The following is an 18,101-nucleotide window of genomic DNA, read 5'->3' on the forward strand; positions in this document are numbered from 1 at the left end:
TGTTTCTCGTGTCTCACTGGCTTTTTTTTGGGACGTTCCCACTGCGTGCCTCAGAAAATAGGCCCCGAAATGGGAAAGCCAAGAATACTTCCTGCACAGCATAGACTGTAAAAATCCATGTTGTGCAGGAACTGGGGTGTATGCACACAGGAGGTAACATGTTATGCCCCCCTGCATGCACTCCAGAGGCACATCCTCTCTGCCACAGTTTTCATGGAAGAGGAAACCCCATGAAAACCATGGCAGAGAGGAAACTTGTAATATGCTTGGCTGGATTGCGGCGGTCCCGCCATGCACATTGTTGCCTCTACAGCGCTGCACCACCGCCAGGGAACGGCGGTTCGCTGGCGGCTGTAGCATGGCAATGGCGATCCGCCCAATCAGATTTTAATTGGCCAGTCGGAAGATAGCAGCCACGCCACCGCGGGACTGGCAGTCCATGGACCGCCAGACTCATAATTAAGCCCTTAGTGAGGACTTCAGTAGGGGGAAGTTAAAGGAACTGTGAGGTATTGATTATGGTGGTAAGTGACAGTGAAGGAGCTGGAAGGAGCCACATAAAGAAATTAAAAGAGGAGCACTGACTGGCCTCAAAAGGCACCAGGCAAATAATGTGTAAGAAAAAGGGAAATCAAAGTAATGTGCTCCAAAGGAAATAAAAAAATAGCTATTTACTGAAATGACCAGAAATGAAGTGGCTAGGGATGGGAGAGCTGGGTTTATGGTGCTGGTTTAGCCTCATCTACTTTGAATGCAGCTATGAGACAGCACCCTGTGAATTTGAGCATACATTAGCGGGTTTCTGTGTGTGCCAACAGTATACAAGAAAGAGAGAAAAAGAAAGTGTGTGTACGTGTGAATGGCCATTTAAACTGTATGTGGGTGCAAATTATGTAAAGGGTTACACTGGCATCAAGATGGTTTGTGTGCATGACCGCATCATATGGACAGATTTGTGGTGGATATCCTTAACATGTAAGGGATAGATAGTCTTTACAGAAATGGGACAAATGAGTGACAAAGTTAATCTTGATAGACAAGGATCTCATCACATGTGAGAAACAAATACTCCTGATCCTCGGGGACCACATGAAAAAGGAAGACACTTCTGATACACTGTTGATCAGAAAAGAAAATACTTCATCACATTGAGCATCAAATGAGGAGTGACAAATCTACTCATGCAGTGCTTAATTTGTAAAATATTAAGTGCCAGGGCTCTGACCAGGAGGCCACTGCAGCTTGCACCACCCATCACCCTTGTCATCGCTGCCAAAACAACTACTAAGCATCTCTCGAGCATGTAAGTTCAGATTATTCCAGGTCCACAAAGCTAAAGGAATGGCTGGGGAGGCAGGTATTAGCAATTTTAATGTATATTGTATTCCTAAACAACCGTTATTCTGCTCATCTCTAAATTAGATGAGCAGCGCCACCATGTGCTAGACTGTTTTCAGTATAGTGTTGACAATTAAGTGCCGGTGCCGAGCACATTACATCAACTGGACGGAACCGCTGATACTTTGAGGATCACATCAAATACTTCAAAGTTTACAACACATGGGCAAAGTCTCCCGAAACTCTGGTGATCACATCAGGGGTGCATATGCTTCCTAATTCTTCGGGGATCACATCACAGGACCAAATGTTCCTGCCACATTAGGGACCACATCACAGGAGCAGAAGCGCCTTATACCTTGGAGCTCACAACAGAGGCATCAAAGGTGTAAATGTTGTTGATAAACTAAATCAGATGAGCATATGATCCTGAAAGACATCACATCCTGGATGAGCAGCAGCTGTCTGAAGCTCAACTCGGAGAAGATAGAAGTCCTCGGGCCAACCCCCTCAGCATGGGACAACACCTGTGCGCTGGGACGGTGGAAACACCTACCCCTCACGCTCGCGGCACCTGTTCAGGGTGCGGAGCAGCTGGTCTCCAGCTCCCCTCTCACCCCCTATCTCCTATTGACTCACACACACCATCGGCAAGGAACAAAAGAACTCCGTCAAAAGGGTGCCTTTCGGCACCCCGTCAGACATTGCAGCGCCGGTTTGACGAGGAGCAGTGAGCCGATGATGACACTGGACACCCTACAGTCAGGGTGTGTTCCACACCTAACGCTCTGGGTGTGTGAGGCTCTCTAGTTCCGACAGAGGAACGCCCTAGTTCCTTGACTGTATTTCCTTTTTACTTCTCCACAACCCCCTTTCCCTGGGGAACTTTGTATCCTTCTGTGTGCTCTTGGTTTGGACACATACACTGGACCCCATTAAAATATCGTCCGCTCCTTAGTTCCTCTTGTTGTTATAATCCCCTTCCACATACCCAAGAGAAACCTCCGCTCCGCCGACCTCACTCTCACCGAAACCCTGGGCATCCGCAGAGCCGGAGCGGGTGGAAGAGCCTCATCTTACATCGCGGCAAAGCCCTGGCACAATCTGCCGATCAGCATCAGATGCTCCCCCACTCTGCACACCATCAGAAAGAGCCTCAAGACATGGCTCTTCAGCGTACTCAGAGCTGAACATCTCCCTCCCCCACACCCTCTCCAGCGCCTTGAGACCCTCATGGGTGAGTAGGGCACTTCACAGTTCCCCGATTGATTAATGCACTGGGGGTCACAAGCACGAAGTAATAGGCATGAGGAGAAAAGGTGGTGATGTCATCAGGATTGTGCACAGTATCATAGATACGACATGGTTGATAGCAGATGATGGAATGGAACTCCTGACACATTAAACATCGCGTGGGCAGGAATGAAAGATGGAGATTCCAAAGTATGTCCGCGACTAAGTCGAAAAATGGTTTCTGGCCAGAGCATCCAAGTAGTAATGCTTCCCTTTTACTTTTTAGAAAACTTCTTACAACAGCTCTCTACCTAGAGATGCATCCCTGAACCTCAGCACTCTGTTGACTAGTCCTCGGGTTTATTAGTGCATGATGATGCTGATGATACTAGCTACAACTGAACTTATAAGAACAGTGGCAGGAGCAAAGCAAGTCAAAGAATAAACACTGAGAAAATACTTGCCTTTCCTGATGACTTGACTCCTCTAATAAGACAGAGAAAGACCACGATCCAGGAGACCCCGAGGCAGCCCAGCAATGGTAGGCGGACTTCCCCAAAATTCCCGATGTCATCAGAGAGCTTCAGCACATAGTTTCTTCACCATGCAACAAGAAAGAGAGAGAGAGAGAAAAAAAGTGCAGGGATAAGACTCTCACCATTCAACAGTTCACGTACATTGCACAGGGTCAAACCAAAAAATACAGTACAGGTGGACACAATGCGATGAAAGGCTATTTTGTGAATAATAGTGAGCGCACTTGGAATGCGCCATCCAATAAGGATGGGCTTGTCATCTCAGTGAACAGTAAAGTCCAGTCAGGCTTTCAGGAAAGCAGCTAGAAACAAGCAAGAGGAAAATGACAATGAATTTGAATTGAGATTATTAATTATGAAAACTACTGCATTTTATTATGTAGTCAGTCAACGAGTCCAGGCCTAGTAGGCATGGATTGTCTCTACTTCACTCCCCACCACCTGGGTGGTCTAACATTTCAGACAGGATGAAAAAAAGTTACTTACATGTACGTTTTTTTCTCTGGATATGTATGTTCCTAAAACCCCAAATATTCAGAATAATTTGTGTGACAGAGTAAGGATCATAGGGCACTTTCAGTAAGTGTCAATCTACTACATTCATTACAACCAAAGAAAATATTTTCAAGCTTTGAGAATTTAAAGAAACTCGCACAACCACTACCACCATCCTGGATTGTGAATACAAAGTCACTCGATGTGTGGATCTTTGCACTGTTTGTAATTTAAGCCCTGTACAAGTTCAATTTAAGGCCTTGTGCTTGGAGAACACATGAGCTCTCCCACCTGTGCATATATGTACAGGGTTCCTGCTGGTAGGACCCCAACACCTTTTGGGGTTATGAATGGTCCCTAGAAGTAGAGTTCCTCACACCCGTTGCTAATGACTCTCCTGCCAGCTGCCTCCCAGTAGAGAGATCGCCTCACCCACCCACCTTTCACTCACTGTTCTCACTGATACTGTCTGCAGGAAGCCACTCCTGTGGCTGGTTCTTCCCGGCAGTGCCCAGCCTTGCCCGAGAGCCCGCTGTCCCAACCGATGCACACAGGAATACTGCAGACAGCTGTCCTTGATGTGCTGTCTCGGATGCTGCAGCATAGCGAGCCCCTCCTTGGCCTACACCAACTGGAGGCCATCTGGAGGATTACTGAGGTAATGCAAACGGCCTCTCCCCTCTCTAGGCCCACTGCTCGCAGCTTCATCTGGTACATTGCACCTGCTACTCAGCTACTTCAGCCTCTCCTGGCCCATCAGACGCCGCACAAGCCTGCCCCAATCGACCATGCCAGTTCCATTGTCCACACCTTGCTCTCCTTGGCCACCTCGAACAGAGCAGCAACTACACAATGAGCAACCCACTAGCTTCTGGGGAGTGACACAATGGCAGATCAACAAGCACGGGCTGCAGCTCCTCCAGCGGTGCCAGGCTACAGCGTCCACACATCTCTGATGGCGCTTCTGCCTTTCAGCGCCTTCACAGACCCAGCCACTGCTGCACAGCGATGGCACACATGGAAGGGGGGGGCTCAACAATTACTACCGCGCCACGGGGGAATTGGACAGCACCGTGAAGAGGTCACTTCTACAATTTAGCAGAGAAGAAATTTACAAGCTATTTGAGACCCTACCTGGAAAATGCGTGGATGAAGACCTACAGGTCCTCAATGCATACTTCAACCAGCAACTTAACCAAGACTTTGAGAGAATCAAACTGAGACAGGCTTGACAGAAAGAGGATGAGAACATCAATACCTTCCATGCCCACCTGTGGTTCCTTGCCAGCATCAGTGTGGATGACTACTAGCGCAAGGAAGTATGGGCTCCAAGGATCCAGGGCTGTAGGTCTTACACCCTCAGACACCTCATTCTTCACCAACCCGGCATCAACCTCAACACCATCCTGGTTCTGGCTCAATCCTATGAACTCTACAGCAGTCATGCGGAGGTGATGGAGCTCGCCCTCAACAGACTGCCCAGAACATCAGGACCCTCCGAATCCAGCTCTGCCCGGGTCAAAGTTGAGTTGGCGGACGCAGTCTACCGGCGGCCTCCGAGGCCTTAAACAAGGCGCCACACCGCCACCATGACACCCAAGTGTGGGAATTGTGGCATGGAACCACACCAAGGTGATCCCTGCTTGGCAAAAGGCAAGACCTGCTCCAGGTGCAGAAAAGGCAACCATTCTGCCCGTGTCTGCCAGAGCGCAGAACAAGGACCATGGTCCCAATATAGAGTGCGACCGCAACTTCAATTAAATGGCTCACACTCTACGATAAACACTCTGAAGCGGATAACACTGCCTCACACTTTGTCGAGTAACCCCTGACAGTAAGGAAGATGATATCTTCACCGTCTTCGTAGCAAAGCCAGAGGGAGGGAGGAAGAAGCTAGTCCCATGTGCAACGTAATTATCTGCAAGGTATTGATCCTGGCCCAGATCAATACAGGGGCATCTGTTAACATTATGGCCTTTGAAAAAATTGAAAAACTACAACCCCGCCCTCTGCTGGAAGTCGCCAATGTCGAAAACTTTACATATGGAAGCAAGTGACCACTACAGCTGGCTGGTGCCATTGAGTTGTCAGTATCACGTGGAAGCTGAAGAGTAGGTACTTGCTTCCACATCACCGAGGAGGGCATCAGCACCCTCCTAAGCTGCAAAACTGCAGAAGATTTGGAACTAGTCTTCTTTGTCCAGCACACCCACAACAGCCACGTGGGAGACATCTTGAGAGACTTACCAAGCCTATTTTAAGACGTTGGCCGCCTGCCAGACAAGCAGATGAAACTCCACATTTACCGAACTGTCTATCCTGTGGCACTGCACCACCGACGCGTACTCTTCCTTCTGAGGCCCTAGGTTGATGAAGAACTGAGGAAGTTGAGCAACTGGACATTATAGAGAAAGTCTCTGAACCCACCCCGTGGGTGTCCCCGCTCGTGGTAGCACCAAAACTAAGATAACCTGGTGCTGTCTGGCTCTGGGAAGAGGTGTGGCGCCGCGGCCAGGGCGACTGACGCTGGAATCTGGAGCCCACGGTTCGATCCCAGGCACCGGCTGCAGGTCAGCCCAGCGCCATGTGACTCTGGGCAATAGCTTGCTTAATCTTCCCGACGGCCCCCAGCGCCGGGATGCCTCCGGGTAACTGTTCTCTCTTTACAAATACTGGATTTCATGTGCTTACCAAACACAGCAATACTCGAATGTCATCGAATGCCCACCACAAATAAAATCATATTGAACTTAAACTGGGCCCAATGGTTTTTGAAGCTAGACCTGAACCCAGGGTACCACCAGCTCGAACTGGATCCTGAATGTCGGTACATCACCACCTTCTCTACTCATCTCGGCTTCAGGAGGTACTAGGGCCTCAACTTCGGCCTCTCAGTGGGCGAGGTGTTTTAGAACACCATCAGGGAGGTGCTGTCTTGATTTACTTCCACACTTTGGAAGAACACCACAGGTGCCTCCGCACCACCCTTGACACATGGTGGAACAGGGCTGACTCTTCATAGAGAGAAATGCTCCTTTGCACAAACAGCCAAGTTCTTTGGATATATATTTTCCAAAGAAGGGGTGCAAGATGACTCAAAGAAACATGCCTTGTTTGCTGTGTCTTTCATACCATCTCTTGGTCTGCCACTTTGATCATTACCCTATTTCTGGAACACAGTTACCACAGATTTCGGCTGCGTGCTATTAAAACAGTAAATACTGGAAAGCTTCAGTTGCCTTGGCTGGAAATGTTCATTGGCTCGAGAAGCCAAAAGCATCAATCTCCTTTTGTAGGCGGGGAATTTGCACAAACGGTGCGGCCATGCCAGTCATACGGCAATCCCCCAGGCAAGACAAACATCTCCAGAGATAGCTTTGCACTAAAGCGCTCAGTATTGTTCCCTAATACAAACAATTCGTGTCCACTCGCCCCATGACATCACCACGTAAGCAACAATGGGTTTTCTCCCAGGGATTGTGTTCGTTTTCCTCCTTGCCAGGCGCCCTCGAGGTCCTTATCGGCCCGTCTCTTTGTGAGGGGAGGATAGAGCGCGGAGGGTGGCAGAGTGCCCCTACCAGAGTCGCAGGAATGCACCCCAGTCTGCCCAAAGACTCTAAAGGGCGCGCGCGAGGCCTCGAATTCTTCCGACAGGCGGCTCGGTTCCAGGAAGTCGTCTGCATTCACACCACTTCCTGTGAAAGAAAATGGCCGGAGGAGCTGCCTTTCAGAGTGGCCTGTCAGAGTCGATGAGGGACTTCCTTCCTCAGTCGGACTCATGAGGGCCATCAAAGCGCCACCACCATCCCACCTCCTCAGGAAAACAGAAGCTGATGTATGAGGCACAAAGCAAAATTATAGCCAGCAACCCACGAGTGATGTAGCACGAACTCCACCGGCTCGGAGCGTGCAGACTGGCTTACATGATTTGCATGAGGGTGGTAAGCGCCACTTTTGTTAATTAATATATTTCACTCCCATTAAAATGCAATGCAAAAGGGTTTATTTTACATTGGGAAAGTTATTTGTGGTGTAAAAAATTGAGGGAGGTGTACGTGTCACCATGGAGAGCTGGCAGGACACACTTGTATCAGTGACCATAAAAGCAACTCACTGTTTGTGGAATTGTTTAACTCAAGAGAGGAACACATTCAAAATTATGTGAAACACTTTTCTGTACAAGTCTTGGCCAAGCACCAACAGAGGTAGAACCTGTGCAAAGCTGGAGACCAAAGTAAGACGCGTGCTGTTAAAGTCCCATGTTTCTTGGTCTGCTGCTGGTATGTATGTTATATTTAGGGTGACCACATTGCTCCATGTTACCCGGACATCACTTTTTCATTCCTGGACTTTACTTTTTACAATACAGAGTTATCAGGCCTGTTGGTCCAATTGGCTCGACTAAAATGAACCAAGACTACAACACCCAGAATGCACTGATGGGTTAAATCAAAACCAGCACTGGGAAAGTTGTGTTTCAGACACATGGCGTCAACGGCTCACCCTAGTTATGCTACCAACATTTGTTTAGCACACTTTTAGACATTTGTCTTTGCCATGCAGATGGACATTAAAGGTACTCAGTGCAGTAATAAGTAGCCAATGGGCACAGTTATCAATGGTGCGGCAGGTGCACTGCCACCTACGCCCAGTGGTATGATGTGGGCACACTGCACCCAAATTATTTCATTTTCATATCCAACCGAGGGTTGTGGGGGCATTTTCCACGCTTGCATTAGGGTCCCCGCTGCAGCGGTCTGGCCCCGGGCTCAGAATATTAGGAATGCAATGGCTTATTCAATTCTGAAATGAGCTGGAGACCACCCTTCTGAAACAAACTCTTTTCCAAGGCATATTATGAGGTAGTGGCTACAGGTGGTGGGCCCCACACGGATTTTAGGGTAACTAGGCTATACTGCATCATCAGATTTTGAGCAAGAAGAAGGTAGAAAACTAAGAAATCAATCAATCAGGTCATTTGTAGAGCGCACTACTCACCCGTAGGGTCTCAAGGCGCTGGGAGGGGGGGGGTGCCGCTACTGCTCGAACAGCCAGGTCTTGAGCTTCTTCCTGAAGGAGAGGTGGTCTTGGGTCAGGCGCAGATTGGTCGGAAGTGAGTTCCAGGTCTTGGCGGCCAGGTAGGAGAAGGATCTTCCTCCTGTTGTCGCTCTTCGGATGCGGGGGACGGCGGCGAGGGCGTGGTTGGTTGATCTGAGGAGGCGCTTGGGAGTGTAGAAGTTGATCCGGTTGTTGAGGTAGCTCGGGCCTTGGTCGTGTAGGGCTTTGTGCGCGTGGGTGAGGAGCCGGAAGGTGATTCTCTTGTTGACCGGGAGCCAGTGCAGATCTCTCAGGTGTCCGGAGATGTGGCTGCGTCGGGGGATGTCGAGGATGAGTCTCGCCGAGGCGTTCTGAATCCGCTGGAGTCTCTTCTGGAGTTTGGCAGTGGTTCCGGCGTAGAGGGCGTTGCCGTAGTCCAGTCGGCTGGTGACGAGGGCTTGGGTGACCGTCTTCCTCGTCTCGGTGGGGATCCACCGGAAGATCTTACGTAGCATGCGCAGGATGTTGAAGCATGACGAGGAGACGGCGTTGACTTGTCTGGTCATGGAGAGGGAGGAGTCCAGGATGAAGCCCAGGTTGCGTGCGTGGTCCGTCGGTTTGGGTGCGGTGCCCAGGGCGGGGGGCCACCAGGAGTCGTCCCAGGCGGAGGGCGTGGAGCCCAGGATGAGGACCTCCGTCTTGTCTGAGTTCAGTTTCAGGCGGCTGGTCGTCATCCATTCGGCTACGTCTCTCATCCCTTCGTGCAGGTTGGCTCTGGCGGTGGCGGGGTCGTTGGTCAGGGAGAGGATCAGCTGGGTGTCGTCAGCGTAGGAGATGATGTTGAGGTTGTGTTGGCGTGCGATGGTCGCGAGGGGGCTCATGTAGACGTTGAAGAGGGTGGGGCTCAGTGAGGATCCTTGAGGGACGCCGCAGATGACTTCGGAGGCCTCTGACTTGTACGGTGGTAGGCGGACTCTCTGTGTTCTTCCGTCGAGGAAGGAGATGATCCATTCCAGTGCTTTCTCCTGGATTCCGACGTTGCTGAGGCGCTGCACCAGGGTGCGATGGCAGACAGTGTCGAAAGCCGCGGAGAGGTCTAGGAGGATGAGGGCCGCTGTTTCTCCGTTGTCCATCAGGGCTCGGATGTCATCGGTGGCAGCGATGAGGGCGGTCTCGGTGCTGTGGTTCGCTCGGAAGCCGGACTGTGAGGGGTCGAGGGATCCATTCGTCTCGAGGAAGGCGGCCAGCTGTTTGTTGACGGTCTTCTCGATGACTTTGGCCGGGAACGGGAGGAGCGAGATGGGACGGTAGTTCTTGAGGTCGGTGGGGTCTGCTGTGGGTTTCTTGAGGAGAGCGCTGAGTTCGGCGTGCTTCCAGCTCTCAGGGAAGGTGGCGGAGTCGAAGGAGGTGTTGATGATGTCCCGCAGGTGGGGTGCGAGGACAGCGTCGGCTTTGTTGAAGACGTGGTGAGGGCAGGGGTCAGTCGGAGATCCGGAATGGATGGAGTTCATGGTGCGGATGGTGTCTTCGGTGCTGATCGGGGTCCAGGTGCGGAGGGTGGTGGTGGGTGGCGTCGTTGCGGTTGTGGCTTGCGTTGGTTGGTTGTTGAAGCTGTTGTGTATGTCCGTGATCTTGTTGTGGAAGTAGGACGCGAGGGAGTTGCAGAGGTCTTGCGACGGGGTGATGTCGTTGTTTCCGGCGTTGGGGTTGGAGAGCTCTTTCACGATGTTGAAGAGTTCCTTGCAGTTGTGTGCGTTGTTGTCCAGCCGGTCCTTGTATGCATTTTTCTTGGTGGCGCGGATCAGTTGGTGGTGTTTCCGGGTGGCGAGCTTGAGGGTGGTCATGTTGTCCGTCGTTGGTTCCCTTCTCCAGGCTTTCTCGAGGGCTCGACAGTTCTTCTTGGAGCACTTGAGTTCGTCGGTGAACCATGGTGTTTTTCTGCTGCAGGATCTGCTGGGTGGGGTTCTCAGAGGGGCGAGTTCGTCCGCGCAGTCGTTGATCCATTTCGTGAGGTTGTCGGCGGCCTGGCTGGGGTTCGCTGAGTTGGCGGGTGGGTGCTGGCTCAGGGAGGCGGTGAGCTGGTCGGCTGTGATCTTGTTCCAGCTTCTTCGAGCAACCTGTTGCTGGAGGTGGTGGATCGTCTTTCTTCTGAAGGTGAAGTGGACGCAGCTGTGGTCCGTCCAGTGGAGTCCTGTTGCGTGGCTGAAGGTGACGTCTTTGCTGGATGAGAAGACGGCGTCGAGTGTGTGTCCGGCGAGGTGGGTGGGGGTGGTCACCAGTTGCTTGAGTCCGAGGTTGTCGAGGTTGTCGAGCAGGGTGATGGTGTTGCGGTCGTTGTTGTTCTCCAGGTGGAAGTTGAGGTCCCCCAGGAGGATGTAGTCGGCGGAGGGGAGAGCGTGCGGGCTGACGAAGTCGGCGATGTCCTCGCTGAATCGTGTGCGTGGTCCCGGGGGTCGGTAGATCAGGGTGCCTCTGAGGGTGGTCTTCGGGTTGGTGTGGATCTGGAAGTGCAGGTGTTCAGCGGTGGTGAGGGTGTCATCGGTGTTGGTAGTGATGCGGATGGTGTCTCTGTGGATGATGGCGATGCCTCCTCCGGTCTGGTTGTCGCGGTCCCTCCGGGTGATCTTGTAGCCCTCTGGGATGGCGATGGCGATGTCTGGGGCTGAGGAGGCGTTCATCCAGGTCTCGGTGATGAAGGCAACGTCGGGGGCGGTGGTGTCGAGCAGGTTCCAGAGTTCTACGGCGTGTCTGTGGACGGAGCGGGTGTTGAGCAGGATGCACTTGAGGTGGGTGCTGCTGGAGTTCGGCTTGGCGGGTGCAGGGAAGGTCCGGATGCAGGTGAACTTGCAGGCGAGGCAGCTGAAGGGTCCGTGGGTGTGCTTCGGGGCGGCTCGGTGACATCCTGGGATGTGGCCGGTGTTGAGTGCGATGAGGTCGGCGGCGCTGTAGGTTCGTCGGGTCGGCTTCCGTCGGTGGGGGCCAGGGGTCCTGGCGCTGGTCGCGGTCCGGTCGCGGACGGGCGCAGACGGGCTTACCTTTGGCGCGCCTTCGGCGCACAATCGGCGCGCCCGCTGCGCGTGACCGCTGCGCGTTCGCACGGTCGCCATTTAAGGCGAAGTGCGCGGGTGGGCGGAGCAGCTGGGAGGCGGGAGCGGGGAGGGAAACAGAAGAGAAAAGGGGCGGGGCTCAAGGCGGTGGCGGGAAGCGGGGGCAAAGCACGACGAGAAACGGCAAAGAACAAGCACAAATCAAAGTAAAAACAGGGAAAAAAGACAGCGACACACGATCTGGGAATAAAACAAGCACAAAGTGAGAAAAGTAGGAATAACAAGTGGCCCAGACGAGGGACATCAAGAGACAGGAAGTGTAGTGTGGTAGAAGAAGTGTAGTGTGGTAGAAGAGGCGTAGGTGGAATCAAGACTGGGTGTTAGGGAACCAGTAGTGGGTACTGAATAAAATCTTTGAGACTCTGCACTTACTTTCATATTAGTTGTTGCTAGTTGAATTAGAACTACCCTGATGTGCACTTCCGGGAACACGTCGCTCATCTGCTGGAAGCCCCAGCATGTTTCTCACTCCACTACCCTCTTCTTCCTTCTCCCTTTCTATGCTGTACCGATGCCTCCCCTTCTCCATGAAAGCTCCATCCTCTTCCACCTCTATCTTAGCCACCCTTCACTTCATCCCTCCATCCCAATTTGCAGCTCCCGCTCGCATATAGCGCTCCGCTGTTCAGTTAAGGTAAAGCTGCATGTCTCATACATGCATACATTTATTCATGCTTCTTTACTCATTCTCTTTATATCTAGCAAATTAACCAATATTGACCATGTGTTTAGCAGCTGATTTACAACAACCTTCCGTCTTCTTAGGAAATCAATAATGCATTATCGGTGTAATCTCTTTGCTCGTTAGGCGTCCTACTATTCATTTCGATTGAGAGGTATTACTCGTTGTGACATTTCACGCCTCTCATGTGCTGTTTTCTCAATCATTTGAATTAGCAGTAGTATTGATATTTGACTGATTACATCATTCATACTTGATTGCCTCTATTTCAGTGTGGACTAACCATGCATGGCTATGGGCGCGAAGCAGGCAAGTGTTTCGCACAGGTCATTCTTCATCAAAGATTTTTTGTATTGCGGAGTTTAGTAATAATTCATGGTCATTGTTCTTGAGCTAAGATAAAGGGATGAGTTGCATTTTGTGTGATGCAGCCGGACTTCTGGCCGCCAGCAGTTGGTTCAGGAGGCCAATTGGGAGAGAATTGGGAAAGCCGAGCAACACATTCAATGATTCCTCTACTACAAGTGGTAGGTGTTGGCATGGTTCGCTTCCAATCAAAAAAGGATGAAAGAAGCTACTCTTGGAAACTGAGCCCATTTGCTTCTCCTTGAGGCAGATGGAATCCAAGGGGACAAAAAGGTTTTGCATTTTTACCTTCTAGGGATTCATCAATTAAGTCACCACCAACAGAGGTAGGAAGAGGGGCTTTGGGAACATCAGTAAAGCATGCTATAACTTACAGTACTAAGATAAAATGCAGTACTGTTTTTAATATACATTTTCCTCTTTAAAACGTCTATCTATTAAAAAATATATCATAGGTAACATGTTATAGAACAAACACTCTTAACATTTACAAATGATTTAGCTGCAGGGATGATTTTCTTATGTCCAGGCCCCTCAAAGCAGCACATTACACAGGAAGCCACTATTTGTCTCTACATTTACAAACACATTTAACAGCACAGTAGTCGAGGGTCATTCCTCAGGAAATTAAAAATCAAGTATTTGTCTAAAAGATTTAAAATCTTAGATTAAAGTTCACCAGATTTCAAACTGCATCACGGGATGCACTTACACTTACTACTTACTGTTCGGGTAACTTTTCAATTATGTCTGCAAAGGCGGGTGTATTGGGGGAATCGAAAACAAGTGTGAAGTTCCCTGAGTTTGCCTTATGTGGTGTAATTACAATTAAGCAAGTTCCTGCACCCTGATGTTCCATCCAACATGGATCAGGGATTGGAGAAGAAATCTGGCACAACTGTAGGAAGGTAAGCCGCTGTAGGTCTAGTCCCTGCACCACACACAGCAGGAAGTTTCCACCACTGTACAGTGCCGCTATTTTTTTTAAAGTACTTCCCCAGACTTTTATTTAGCGAATCTTGCAATTTTTTTTAAAATAATTTAAACTGCCAATTGGCGAGCTATCAAACTTCACACAGCTCTAGAGCTTACACGGGCGAAAATTGCTTAAGGTTAATCAAGAAATTCATAGCTTGAAATGTGAGTTTTAAAAGTTAATTTTGAGCACGGATTTAACGATCTCAAATCAGCAGGCAAGAAATTCCATTAAATTGAACATGCACATATGGGTTACATTAGACTTGACCACTTGAGAAACAAGTACTGACAGAGCTCATAGGTGTGAGTTTTATTGCCAATCTATGCAGCATTATCACATTAGCTTGATGCAGGTAGGCGGGAATGAGCAGCGCGGACAGAGGGCAACAGCTGTAAAGTAGTCCCTGATTCACTTCAATGCAGGCAGCGGCGGCTTCTCCGCTAAGGCAGACGAGCGTCGCCCTACTGCTCTTTTAGCAGTGCAATGATAATAATACAATGTTATTATCATTTTAAGGACATTTTGCGGGGCGGGGTGGTGCTGGGCTGTCGTCACAGCCAGCAGGGGGAGGAGTGTTTGTTGCTCCTAAATGCGCATGGCAGTTTGGCTGGCTGGCCTTCTTGGGCCAGTCAAACAGTCTTAAACAATCATGATCACTTAGCATATTCTCTACCCGGCTGGTATTGCACAGCCTGGGTGGAGAATATGCACAGACTCTTAGTCAGTGGCATAACCTGGGCTTTTGTCGCCCGGGGCGATTATTTAGGTTGCCACCCGGTGTCGGTAAGAGCGCAAGGAGGATGCTGGGGAAAGACGACGAGCGTGGGTGGGGGGGATGCAGGTGACAGGTGACAACAAGCACGGGGGAGGGCGTTTAGCGACACCGACAAAGGAGAATAAAGAAAAAAGAAAAAACTTATCTTGTGCTCGCAGTTACCTGTCACCCCCAAAAAAGTGATGCCTGGGGTGGACCGCTCCCCCAACCCCCCTTTAGCTAAGCCACTGCTCTCAGTCCCTGTCTGAGAGCCGAACAAGGGTGCTCAGATCAATCACAACGCTGCTGTCATGCTGGTGACAGCACCGTTGTGATTGGCTTAGGGGAGTCTTTGCGCATCCCTGCATCAATTGAAGAACAGGAAAGCAGGGAGGAGAGGCGGCGGCGGTAACAGAGGTAAGAGAATTTTTTTTCCTTCCCCTCCACCCCACACGTACTATTCTGTGGCAGCCGCCACTTAATGCAGGCATTCGAGTGGAAGTAGGAGGTAACGCCCAAACAGACATTAGCTGATAGATGAATACGCAACTGGGCTGAGCCAATACAAAGTCTCAAGCCAATGGCTCAAGGATGCCAGTTGAAAAAAAGCAGTTGAAAGGGATGCAGCCAAAGTCCACTCAATGTTTCATGTTAGCAATAGGTAGGTTTGACGCTGCTCTGTTAAAACCCACTCCTGAATACCCATTCAGCATTGTTGTGGCTTATCTACAAATTTCCATAAAGTCGTAACAAATGCAGTGCTTAATTTGAGCTGATGCTTTCTGGGGCTCAGCACCGGCACTCAATTGTCAACACCGGTGCTCGTTACAGTCTTCCACAAGGTGGCGCTGTCTGGCTAATTTAGAGATGACCACAACACTGTTAATTATTAATTAAATGGACATTAAAAATTACTAGTACCTGCTGCCCAAGCCGTTCTTATTGCTTTGGAGCCAGAAATTGTCCGAATTGTCACACTTGCAATAGTTTGATGGTTAGTATATGTGTTGTTACTTTTATTGGGAGCGTTACAGGGGCAATGTGTGGTGCAAGCTGCAGTGGTTTCTTAACGAGAGCCCTGGCACTTATTTTTTTTTTTTTTTTTTACAAATTAAGCACTGAACGAAGGAATATTAAAAAATAATGTGCACAGCACTTCACATCGCCCTTACAAATTCACGTTTTGCAAGCCTGGATATTATCTGACCAAAATGAATTAGGAGCTACATAACTCAATTAGTACAAGGTGCACCATACGCTGTAATTAAGGCATACTCAGACAAACACATTTAAATTCTTTTCAATTAAGGTATATTTGAACATACAAATACATTGAAGCTAGCAATGTACAGCAGCACCAAAGAATTTCCATTCAGACCAACAAATAGACGTTTATAGAAAAACATTTATAATCATCCGGGGTCTACACAATCCGTTTGCCAGGGTCAAAAGCACAAGAAAGAAATGACAAGACCAAAAAGAGAAGCCAAATTTATTTAGGAAATGTCTACTAATGCATGCGCTGGACTACACAGATACGGAGGACATAAAACCAGAATGCTCGTCCCCACACTATGTGATGCAAAACTTTGCTTAGTCAGTATCATTCACTTAATATAAAGTTATCAATGAGAACAAGCTCAACAATGGGTGCAAACTAAGGTATCCAAATGCACTGACACATATCAGTTGTGAGACGCTTACGGGAAAAAAAATGCACATAGCGGCATTCTCCAGTATTACATCTTTCATAGATTCACATGCTTGTATCTTCCCCGTCGTCATGGTGGGAGTCTCACGGTAACAGAATGACCAAAGCAGTATCATAGAGAAGAAAAAACTGCATAGAAAAGCCCATAGGGACTGTAGTATTTGGTAACCAGACCTCATCATTATTTGGTCCAAAAGTCAGCCAATCAGCATTACTGCCCTGCCCTCACACTCCCCAGCAGAAGCTTCCTGCCTCAGATTTCCAACCGCCTTCGTGTGAGAAAGGAGTCTCCCTGAGCTCTGCTCAGTTTTCTGTTCCAGTGTGAACTATTGACCTTTGGTTTTTCAACTGTATAATCTTCTGGATTAAGGTATTGTGTGTACCTATTTCTTTTAGGATGGCTGAAAGCTCAAAAAAGAGGCTTTTCAGGCCTTGCAGATCCTGTGGAAAAGCCAGGCTTTTCTCTGAAGATCCTCATAAGGACTGCTTTTACTGTCTACATCCAAAGCATGTGGCTAAGGATTGTAAATATTGTTATGTTATGTTATGTTATAGGGAGGTTTTGTATAGCGCTCAGCTACTCCAAAGGAGTGTCCCGGCGCTTTCAGACCAACAGGTCAGCAGCTAACACATAACACAACAGGAAATAAGACCGGCAAAAAGAAAACAGAAAACTAAAGACAGAACAACCAGGTTTTAAGTCCCTTTCTAAAAGCAAGCAAATTGGCAGTGCTGCGGAGTGATAAGGGAAGAGTGTTCCAGAGCTGAGGAGCAAGCCGTTTGAAGGAGCGTCCACCAGTCCGGGCTTTCTTCACCGCTGGCACCACCGCAAGAGAGAGAGTTTCTGATCTCAGAGCCCTAGTAGGTTTGTAAAAGGCTAGCCTTTTCCGAATATAGGTTGCTCCCGTAGAATAGAGCGCCTTGTGGGCCAAAGTAAGGGTCTTAAAGGCAATGCGCTTTCTGACAGGGAGCCAGTGCAAGGTGGATAAAAGGTCAGAGGCACTGGCACGGCGGGGAAGACCATAAATGGCGCGGGCCGCCGAGTTCTGGACTACCTGAAGACGCTGCAGCAGGTAGTCGGGCAAACCCAGGTAGAGAACATTGGAGTAGTCCAGCCTCGAGCCAATGAGGGCATGGACGGTAATTTTGCGATGGTCAATTGAGAGCAGAGGGAGAAACCTCCGCAGCATCCTAAGCAGGCCAAAGCAAACGCCCACAAGGTCAAGAATTTGGGCTTTCATCGTCAGGCCATTATCAATTTTGACCCCCAGATTTTTCGCCACGGTGGAGGAAGATACCGGTGGAAACATGTCATGCGGCCACCATTCCTGCCAACTCGGGTCAGATTGGCACCCAAAAAAGAGCACCTCAGATTTTCCAGGGTTACACTTAAGACTATTACCCTGAAACCATTCAAATACCGCTCCCAGGCAACCACGAATACTCTCTCCATCGAACTCAGCCCCCTTTGCACATGTGAAAAGGAGCTGGGTGTCGTCGGCGTATGATATTATCTGGGCCCCAAGGGACTCAGCCAGCACCGCCAAAGGGGTCAGAAAGATATTAAAGAGTGTGGGGCTCAACACGGAGCCCTGCGGTACTCCAACCTCCAGCGGCGGCACTTCGGCTGAGTAAGGGGGGGCCCAGACCACCTGCCGGCGACCAGACAGGTAAGATTGAAACCACCTCAACACCGTCCCACGCAGACCAATCTCATACAGTCTGCGGAGAAGACCTTCATGAGGGACGGTGTCGAAGGCCGCCGACAGATCAAGCATGACCAACATGGCCCTACCCCCTGAATCCAGCACATCCTTGATAGCCTCACTGACTTCGAGAAGCACAGTTTCAGTGCTAAAGTTG

General features: G+C 49.7%; 1 protein-coding gene across 2 annotated transcripts in view; it reads right to left on the minus strand.

The window, feature by feature from the left end:
• The window catches only part of SLC6A9 (solute carrier family 6 member 9), a 672,432-nt gene that overhangs the window by 77,127 nt on the left and 577,204 nt on the right, over positions 1-18,101 (minus strand). For both annotated transcript variants that reach the window (XM_078671718.1, XM_078671719.1), the window contains one exon: positions 3,036-3,168. In XM_078671718.1, coding sequence (XP_078527844.1) covers positions 3,036-3,168 — 133 coding nt within the window. The remainder of the gene's footprint in view (positions 1-3,035; positions 3,169-18,101) is intronic.

This window comes from Lissotriton helveticus, chromosome 1_2 (assembly GCF_964261635.1).
Source record: "Lissotriton helveticus chromosome 1_2, aLisHel1.1, whole genome shotgun sequence".
In the NCBI taxonomy this organism is placed as follows: Eukaryota; Metazoa; Chordata; class Amphibia; order Caudata; family Salamandridae; genus Lissotriton; species Lissotriton helveticus.